This window comes from Rhea pennata, chromosome 3, assembly GCF_028389875.1.
Source record: "Rhea pennata isolate bPtePen1 chromosome 3, bPtePen1.pri, whole genome shotgun sequence".
Taxonomy (NCBI): Eukaryota; Metazoa; Chordata; class Aves; order Rheiformes; family Rheidae; genus Rhea; species Rhea pennata.
Genome location: NC_084665.1, coordinates 89,260,269 through 89,270,596, shown reverse-complemented (window position 1 = coordinate 89,270,596; position 10,328 = coordinate 89,260,269). Strand labels below are relative to the sequence as shown.

General features: G+C 42.1%; 1 protein-coding gene across 1 annotated transcript; it reads right to left on the bottom strand.

Moving 5' to 3' along the window:
* Window positions 1-2,557: 2,557 nt before the first annotated feature.
* On the bottom strand, window positions 2,558-4,212 carry CNR1 (cannabinoid receptor 1). The gene is made up of 2 exons (XM_062571029.1): window positions 4,127-4,212; window positions 2,558-4,051 (listed from the first exon to the last, which is right to left on the bottom strand). Exons 1-2 carry the CDS (start codon window positions 4,210-4,212, stop codon window positions 2,791-2,793), a joined length of 1,347 nt encoding a protein of 448 aa, XP_062427013.1. The 3' UTR covers window positions 2,558-2,790.
* Window positions 4,213-10,328: the final 6,116 nt, after the last annotated feature.

Here is a 10,328-nt window from a genome sequence, read left to right as displayed (position 1 = left end):
ACCTAAAGCAGAAGTTTAAGTGTAGCTAATCTTGGAACAGCAACAGATTTTCTAATGACAGAGTAGTTCTATTTAGTGTGCAACTTGCAGGGAAATTGTTGCCACCTCTTTAATAAATGGTTCTAAGTGAACCGACACAGTTCCCAGAGCGTTAGAAAAATTCATTATGCAGTGAAGATAGTGATGATAGACAATAATGTTTCACAGGATGCTATTTCTTATTATATCAGTAAGCACCAAGTTAAGTGCCAAGACAGCCCCATTGTCCCATGATTTATCATGTAAAATTTAGAACTTGAATGCAGAACAGAAGTCCACAAAATTTGCATTTAGTTCACAAGAAGACAGTTTCAAAAATGGCTCTTAAAATACTTTTACATTTCAAGTGAGTTTCCCCCCCTGCTCCTAGAGGATTGTGTTAGGATGAACTACACCTAGATAGGAGAAAGTTCTTTGAGAAGGACTTGCACATCCTCTGGGAATCCTCTCCAATGCACTGCTCTTGGTTGACTGCCTTGGTGCCCTCACAGGCACCATGTGCTGCCTCACCTCCAAGGCAAGCTGTAGGGGAGCAAGGTGGAGCAGGAAAATGCCCTCGTGCCTTTCAGCACCTTGCCTGACAAGATCTTTTAACATGTGCCGTGCTACACCGAGTCTTTGCCCACTGAGCTTGAACCTCAGTGCCCTGGTGTCACTTAGGCCAGCGCTGGCTGAAAGCAGCTTGGCCTTCTGTGCTACTGGCTGCTCTGACTCCCACTGAGCTATCAGAAAGGCCATGGGGACGTCAAGGCATCCAGGAACCCCTAGGGCTGCAGCCGTACTCACTTTCCCTAAGAAACTCCTGAGGAAGGGCTGCAGGACACCACAGATTGGGCTCCACTAGCCCCATGCCAAAAAGGGAGTCACCTCTTGTGGGAAATGTCAGGCAGCTAAGCTAGCTTAATAGAAATTTTGGCAGAAATCAGCCAGAAAAAAGGATCAGGAGATGGTCCAAAATGCAAGGCAGCAGAAAACAAGGCCCAGCACCTGTAATTTAGGATAGAATTATAGAACATCCATGCCCCAAAGACTCTTCAAAAACTTGCTCTTTAACAAAGTCATAGATGGTAAAAAAACAATTCCATCATGGAACAAAGTTGCAATTTTCATTCAATAACTTCTCCTTTCTTGCCTTGAAACTGATGGTGTCAAACCTTGTCAACTGCAGTTTCACAGTGAGATTCACCTCATTTCAAACAGTAAGATTTAAATACTGAAGAAGAAAAAGGAAATTACTATTTATTTCTGGTGTTCTCAGTTTCTAGGAACATCTTCAATACCCGTTTTCAGTCGTCAGGGCTGGCTCATGCCATGCTCTGCCTCCTACTTCACCTTATTCTCTAGTATAATTAAAAGGCTACTTTCCCTAACACATGTATGCATCTCAGTGTGGATCTAGATGTTCTTAATATGGTACTTTCATCATTAATCAGCTGGAAGAACTCAATTTTAGAAACAGAATTCGTGTGCAAAGCGTGCAGCAAGAAATAGAGTTTACATTTGGTCATAGTGTCCTATCTTAGTTATGCTACCATGACTCACACTTACTAGTATACTGACACACGCACGCACACACACACACACACACAGATACTTATTTATATACACGCTCACACAATAAAAAAAATGTCTAAGTCTGACAATATTTCCTCCTCTTTTAGTGAAGACCAGAGTTTGGCATCTCAGACTCTGAGTCTGCTTAAACCTGTGATACAGGAATGCAACACACTTCAAGTATACATCAACTGCACAGTGATAGCATCACACATTGCATCTGACACATGCTGTCTTCAGAGGTCCAGCATCAGCATGGGACTAAAAACAGCTGCCCATTAAAGGAGCCAACATCCAGGACCTTCTCTTTTCAGTGTTCATATTCACACAAGGCCCAAGAGAAGGGCAAGAGTCTGTACAACAGTGAATGTCCTTCTGTATAAACGCAGTGGTATTTAAAAGTCTGAACCAGTGCATTCCTCTCTTATATTCCTTCTCTATTCCCTTGTTGCTGTTATTCTCGTAAGCATGTGAAAAAGGTAATGGGGAAATAATTTTAGTAGAAGAACACAAGGCCTCTCCTCTAAGTCCACAGAAGACCACTAAAACTGTAAAATTTCCAAAATAACTCATAGGAATTATCCAAACACAGTAAGTGTTTTCAATGGAGTTTACATACCACATGTTTCACATTATTTCCACATAAGTCTACCTTATCACTTTGTTTAATCAGACGAATATCAATAATACATAATAAAACAGCATACAGTTCACAGGACACAACACATTTTACAAAACCTCTAAAACTGAGCACTGTCGCTTTTGGAAAAAAAATAAAAACTCCTATTACTTACAGACAGGAAATACATTTCACATTGAAATGAACAGCATGATTACACGGCTTTTTCTTGTTTGATGGTATTGTTTTAGGATGCATTAGTTTTCAATTAGGTTTCACAATTTTTCTTCGCACCCCCACAAGGAACTTTTGCTAATTTGATATTTTCTCTGTGCTCTTTCATAAAACTCATTATTATTCAGTAAACATTTTTCTGAGAAAAAACTTCTGAGAATTTAGCTTGAATCCCTAATTGTAGAACACAATCATTGTTTAGCTTACAATGACAAACCGAAAAGGTATTACAAGAGGGTACAAACACATTAAGCCACGGGTTTGGTTTTCTCTGTTGTTGCTGCTTTTTTTTTTTTTTTTTTTCCAACTATTTCCTTTTCACACAATGCTGAGAAGTCTCTGACTTACAATGCTTCAGCAGTTGTGTCTGTGGAGACAGACATGGTAACTTTGGCAATCTTAACTGTGCTCTTAATGCAGCTCTCCGCAGCCCTGTGAACGTTACCTGCGTTGTTGGCGTGCTTGTGCTGGCAGTCGGACTCCATGCTGTTATCGAGCGGCTGTGCAGTTCCTTCGCAGGTGGGGAACATGCTCCGGAAAGCATGTCGCAAGTCCTTGCTCCTCAGAGCGTAGATGATGGGATTCACTGTCGAATTCAGCAAACAGAGCATGCTACAGAATGCAAAGACAGTCTTGATGAGCTTGTTCATTTTCCCAAAGACATCATAAACCATTATGGCGAGGAGAGGGCCCCAGCATATGATTAGAACGACTAGAATAAGGACCAAGGTTTTGGCTAACCTGATGTCCATACGAGTTTGATCAGGCCTAGTGATCTGTACTTTCCCATCCTCCGTAGTCTGAATGATTATGCTTTTCTGAGTGCCACGCTGAATCATTCGAACAGCATGACTGTGAGCCTTCCACAGGATGTACATGTAAGCATACACAATGAACAGCAAGAGTACGCTGGTGACCCCAATCCAGAACATCAGGTACGTCTCATCGATGAGGGGGAATATGTCTGAACACACAGAATTGAGTTTTTTGCAGTTCCAGCCGAGCAGAGGAAGAACAGCTATTACAATAGCGATGGTCCACATCACACAGAACGCTACGACAGCCTTTGGTCGGGTTACAATCCTTTTGTACGCTAGCGGCCTGTGTATAGATATGTACCGGTCTATTGCCGTGAGGAAAAGGCTACCTACAGAGGCAGTGAACGAGGCTGTAACTCCACCCAGTTTGAACAAGAAGACATTAGGGCTGTCCTTCCGGTGGAAAACATGGAAATCAACAAAACTGTAGACAAAAATCACGCTGCCCAGGAGGTCGGCCACAGCCAGGCTGCCGATGAAGTGGTAAGAGGGTCGACACCGGAGGCTTCGGGAGTGGAGGATGACGCAGAGGACGAGGAGGTTCTCCAGGACAGTGAAGGTGCCCAGGGTGAGGGACAGAACTGCAATAGCCAGCTGCTGGCTGGGGTTCAGGATCATAAAACACTCCATATCCATGAAGTTCTCCCCACACTGTATATTCTCATCATTCTCCTTAAAGGTAGACAAGGACTTGTTGTAAAACTCTGTGATATTGATCTGATCGGATGGAATAATGCTCAACAGGGGATCATCTCCTGCAGTCATTTTTTCTTGGAAAGGATCACCCCTGAAGGAAGAGAGAGGAAATTTCTGGGGGTAGTATCCCAGTTTGGATGCCATGTCACCCTTCATGTCTTCGTACTGGATATCGTTGGAGCCCGCGTAAAGGAGATCTGTTGTAATCGTTCGGAAAGTTGTGTCCGCGAGGCCATCTAGGATTGACTTCATAACCCCAGTCTTGTATTACGTTGGATTCAGAGAGACTTGAGGAGGGAAAAATGCATCTGAGGAAATCCTAGAGGGGGAAAAGATCAAACTTCATTAAGATAAACAAGGAGACAAATTCCACCAACAACTTAGTTGAACTGCGTCAAACAAAATTGACCTTTCTCCTGTATTCAGTGCAGGTCTAGCCACTGCCCCACTGCCACCTGCTGTAGTCAGGATGAATCGAGCATTTAGAAAGAAAACAAATGAAATTCACTAGAATCTGAATTTCACTAGAAAGTGACTCAAAAACTGAAGGTGCAGAGAGTGGCGTATTCCGCAGGAAAGTAATTTTCATTTCTCATCAAAGTATTTTGAACCGCTCCACCAGAAAGATATTTTTCCCTACATCTGAACTAAGGTTCTGATTGCAAAATACCTTGTAGACCAATATTCCTTGGGCTTGCTTCATTTAGACAACACCAGGCGTCACTGCAGGAATAGCCTTAAAATGAATGATCACCTTCATTGCTTCTCTTTCAAAAGGCATCAAGAGTGTTGAAATCCTAATAACACAGAGAGAACAAGGAAGGAGTCATGCACTTAAGTTTCACCGTTCAACCTGTATGCCTGTATATTCACACTGCCCTGTTAGAGTAACCTTGGGTCTACTAAAATCCAGGATTTGATATTGCAAATTTATTAGCAAGTTGTTTCAGCTACAAATAAACAGATTTGAAGAGAGTTTCATTACTCTATTCCTTATTTCCGCTAAGAAAATCAAGGCAACTGGGATCCTTGGACTACATGGGGGAGGTGATTTTTTGCCCAGCTCTGTCCACAATGCCAGGAAAAGTGATCAGTACTGCTAAATCTGTGGGTGTAATAGAGACCCATTCTGTTCAGATCAGAAGCCTCAACCAGCGTTGTTCACTCGTGCCTAGATAAAAAAGGGCACAGTGGTGTCTGAGCCAGACTGCAACTCTAGTAAAAAATCCAGGTAAAAAGGACTAGGAGCCACTGCTTTTGCAAGACTCATGGAAATGTAACTCTTCCCACTGGGGACACTCTCAAAAAGATTCTGTCCCTTAGAAATGGGGAACCCAAGACAAGGGCCCTGGGCAGTCATAGCTCTCTGAGTCCCACCAAGCCCAGCCTTCACTCACAAGTGATGGCTTGTTCAAGACCTTAGTTCTGATGCTGCTGCTCTTGGGAGAACCTGCTCATCAGTGTCTGAGCATCCTACATGCATTCACATGGAAGAGATCCTCTCATGGAACAGCTCTGCTTATACTGTTCTCCACTTTGTTCATATAACCTGCCTTTAATATGCATTGAACATCTGCTTTAAGGTGCCTTTCCATGGCCAGGCTGGCATAGAGTGGTGTTAATGTAAAGAAGAGGCAGAATTATTGCTTCTGTCTGCTACAGCACTTCTGCATCTGCTATGAGATATTTAGATAATTACATTAGCAACAGTAACACTAGAAGTGTCTTCATACATTTAGAAATTGTTTGAAACACCCAAGAAATCATGGATACCATGTACAGTCTTGTACTGACTTAACTTATACACTTCAGTTGACAATAAATGGCTGGAAAGGCCATGAGATATTAGCACCCAAAATCCAGAGTACTGATCACTTCAACTCCTAAAGAGGAAACTTGCACAGTAAGACTTGCCGAGCTTTTCCTTAAAAGAAACAAATGAAAGAAGAAAAGGCTTCCTCTCAAAAGCAATACAAACACCTAAAAATAGACAAAATTATTATCATTTCCAAAACAAAGTAGAGATCATTCAGCTAGTGAGATGTTTTTACTGCACTTATACTTGGCATCTGAACACTCGAGACTTTTTACAAAGTTTTCCATTTGATTCAGCAGGCCTGGACAGTGAGTCTTAAGGGAAGTGCATGAACCTAGACCTCCAGAAAACATTGCGACTTCACCAGTGCAAACAAGGAGAAGTATAAAAAACACTTCTCAGGATGGTGTAATACACAGCACAGACACTCGCTGCATCAGCTTCTGCAGATGCCTCTGCTCAGCAGAGCAATAAAATAATTATAAAACAGACATACAATCTTAAACCGTATTAAGGAATTTAATTTTGAGGGTTGGAGCAGTAAGGAAATGTCACAGAACTGCACACTGAAAATGAACGGCACTAAACTGATATGTAAGGCCCTCTTCTTCCAGAAGGTGCCTTACAACTGTTCCTAGTAGATTTTGCAGACTCTACATGTTGCAAAAATGACCCTGCTAACAACTGACAAGTCTGCTTTGGGGTGAAATCTGGCAACTTTAAACTTATCATAGTAACACTAGTTTAAAAGGAGAACTGAAGAATATGTTATTCATTTGAAAACTACAAAAAAAAAAAAAAATCAAGGAGTTCTAGAAACATGTGGAGATGACTGGTATTCTCTGTTACTTCACCTTACTTCTGACAGAAGAAAGACAACCGTTAAAATGATTAAAGCTACAGCCCCATGTTGTGAAGATTACGTTCGAGTAAAGCTTCAAAAATCATACGCAGCTGAGCTCTACTGCTAGAGAGACAAATAAATTGTTAGGAGGTAGACAGTCCCTGCTGGAGTCATGTTAAGTATATACATTCTCGTAATAAGGTGCAAACCGTAGTTCAACCCCTACCTTTGTTTGAAACACAAATGAAAGAACACGAATTCCTGTGCACTCTTTCAAAGGTGTCAGTGAGTTATGTGACAATATCACTATGCATGTATATGCTATGCTAACAACGTGGTTAATGGGATCAGGAGAGGCAAAGCTTACTTTGAATTTCAATGATTTTTTTTTCTCTGTATTTTTATGTTGAGATTATTACAGTAATTTCCACCTTATTGTCTCTGCAAAGACAGTTTTCTTTCAGAGTGCTTGGGAGTTCATTAGTGGTGTAGTTTAGACTTTGGGGGATGCAGCTGACATTAATTTTGTTTTTGTTTGCTGCTGGGAATATCATAATTGGAAATTTCTAGCAGTATGTGTGTATGCACCTATTCAAGTAGCAGTTGATTTTTATTAAAGTTGCAGTAAAACAGCTATTCACATGATCTGAAATTGTACTTTACTGGAATTTAGTTTATTTTAATTTAGATACTAGCTTGCCCCAGAGTAAATTACAATACTGAACTGTACAGAACTGATCAGCAAGTTTTTTCATAGCTGGCTAGTGAAAACAAGACTGTACCTCTGGCTGGGAGATGCATTAGTAGGTGCCAGGTTACAGCCTGAGGTGGGGCATGACTTGGTATCACCCAAAAAGCTGATCGGAGCTTCAGAAACACCCGTTCCTGGTCTTTCCTTTGCTGAGACGCACGCCTCAGGGTTACTGCATTTGGGCAGCCTTTCTGAAAACCGCAGCTGGACACGTGAGCAGAGGACTGGGTCTGCCACAGGAAGGGGATGCAGCACACCATCGGCAAGGCGCCATGCGCCCATGCTGCTCTTAGCAGCTGGTTTCAGAGCGACCCAAACCACGACTGCCCAAAAGCTACTGATACCTGCTACCCTGGGAGCCTTTGCAGCTGCTGCTTCTCCAGCCTTGCTAGGGGACAAGGGTCCCCAGGACAAACCTCTAGTCCTTGGAGGCTACCGGATGACAGCTCTGCGCTGCAGCAAAGGTCCCTCTGGGACAGCGTGGCGACATGCTGAAGTGCAGCGCGGAAAAGTCTCCCTGCGCTGTCTGGAGCTGCGCTCTGAACAGAAGCTGAGTCTCCACAGCTCTTGGCTTGGTCCCTGCCTTAAATTAGCTCACTTACTTTAAAATGGCTTTAAAAAGAACAGATGCATTGACTAGAAGCGAGTAAGAGCCAGTGCAGACACCAGCACTCAAAATTTCCAGTGCAATTACATGACTGCACACAGCAATCCACAGTAGTAGTGAATTTCAACCATGAATAAGGATTAAAAAATAGATACAAATTTCAAGTATCTTTTATCTTCAGGAAAATAATAATAATAATAATAATAAACCCCACGACTGTACGCTATTTTAGACTGCACTACTTTTTCCAGAAACCTGTGGCTTTTGATCGGCACTGCCAGACTGGCTGTGCAAAGTGGCTGCCACTAGATGGAGTGGCTTTTACAAGCACATTGGTCAGCCGTCTTTCAAATGCAAAGATTTAACTTTGTCCAGCCTATTTTTCCAGCCTGCTTTACTGGGGTTCAGACATATGAGGAGGTAAAATACCTGCTGAGAGTTGAAGACACTCAAAGCTTTGTAGGCCTTAACCCTCAAAGCAAAGGAATTGGTGAAGAGTAAGTAAATCTCACTACTGCCCTCCACTGTGTGGTTATACATAGCCTATTAAGAGGCCGTGGGATGCTATCAGAATATAGAGACCTCTTAGATAAAATGAAATACAGATAATACATGAAAGGCTGGTAATTCATCACAGATATCATTAGGGAGAATTATACCTCCCACAGACTTTTAGTTGGTCCCCAGGACCAGTTTACTCAGAGAACAAGAACATGACTTTGGTAAGATGCTATTACCTATCTTCTGCTACTATTCTGGGTGAGAGGGAGAGCTGCAAAGTTTTTATGACTGTTCAGAAAGGGCTGGATTTATTATTTGTTTCAAAACATGATGATTGATAGAACAATTTTAATAGTCTGAACAGAAACAGCGAACATTTGACGTTCTTCCTCAGAAAGTAATTATGAGCAATACAATGATGCTACTGATAACTGCAAAAATGTTGATGTGGAAAGAAAAGGAATCAAAACAAGAAAGGGAAATCCACAATCAAACCTTCTTAGTTTCTATTTTAGAAAATATTTTGATCTCTGTGTTTATACATTTCTTCTGTGGCACCCACAGTTAATTAAGAACAGGTTAAAGGACAAGTAGGTGTAATTGAAATGTAGTTTATGAATGCACAAAAATACATAAAGAAAACCTCCTTACTTACACATGTCACAAGACTTGAAAAGTCAGACTTGTAGGTCCTTCAGAGAAGGGCTATATCTTCTAGCAAGTTTGCATAGTGCCTAACACATGGCCACTCCAACCAAACTGGGTCCCTAAAGTGCTGCCACAGTGGCGCAGAAGCAATTTATACTCATGTGTAGTCAACTGAAAATGGGTGAAAGAAATGAGATCTACTACAGGAAGTGTTGGCCTCATGGAATTAGAACTGTCCTATAAAGTGAAAATTTACATAGCTTATCCCATACGATGGGATACTACTTTGAAAACACAACAAGGTTTCCAAGCCCTAGAGAAGGAAATGCAGTCTGAGAAATGACACTTTAAGACTCTCTAACAGGAAACAAGTAGAATAAAATGTGAAAACAATGTTACCTCTCTCTTATGTATTATTTTACTACTGCATCTCCAATCCTATGCAACTTTTAGGCTATAAATGGCAAATATCCTGTCACCGTCACTTAATGAAAACTTCTATTCACTTCAGTGGGAATTTTCTCTGAGCGAAGCATCAAGAAGGAGCACTGAAGCCAGGATAAGCCTGTTTCAGGGTTGGTATCTTCTTGTTGCAGCAAGCCATGATCAGCTAAGGGTAACCCAGGGCATGTCAACATTGAGCCAAGTTCCACTCTTACGTAACATGCTGATATCTATTGCAAGTTGACTGTTAATTAGTAAGAAACCACAGCTACCTGGTCAGTTATGTTTAATTAGCGTACTAATTGCACACTACCAGAATGGGGGCTGGGCTGGGCTGGTCTAATTTTGAGAAAAACCGCCCCTAAATGACACAAGGTGGGAGGGGAGAGGGGAAGGGGGAGACACAGACGAGGGGGAGAACAGCACTCATCAGCGATTAATAGTGTTCTTAAATGAAATAACACTACTTCCTCCCAAGTTTCGTCAGCGAGATGTGTGCGCTAGTTTTGACGCAGGTGGGACGTGCAGGCAGGAGGAACAAGGGGCTGCACCTCATCTCCAGCACCAAATACACCCATCCTGGCACATGGAGGTTCAAAACCAAGGCTGAAGAGCCTGCTCCGCTCGATGCGAGCAAAGGCCTCGAACTTTGTTCTCCCACGATCCAGGTGAGCATGCTGGCAATCTCTATTCTGCCACTCGTCTCTGACTGTTTGAGTTGTTCGGAGTTGTCTCCATAATTAAATATCCAGAAAGA

What these genes read in the sequence shown, in the direction of transcription:
- CNR1 (XM_062571029.1), bottom strand. Translation starts at nt 4,212, where the DNA reads ATGAAGTCAATCCTAGATGGCCTCGCGGACACAACTTTCCGAACGATT. An exon ending in GCGGGCTCCAACGATATCCA is followed by an intron (nt 4,052 to 4,126) that starts GTACGAAGACAT and finishes CTCTTCCTTCAG; the next exon opens with GGGTGATCCTTTCCAAGAAA.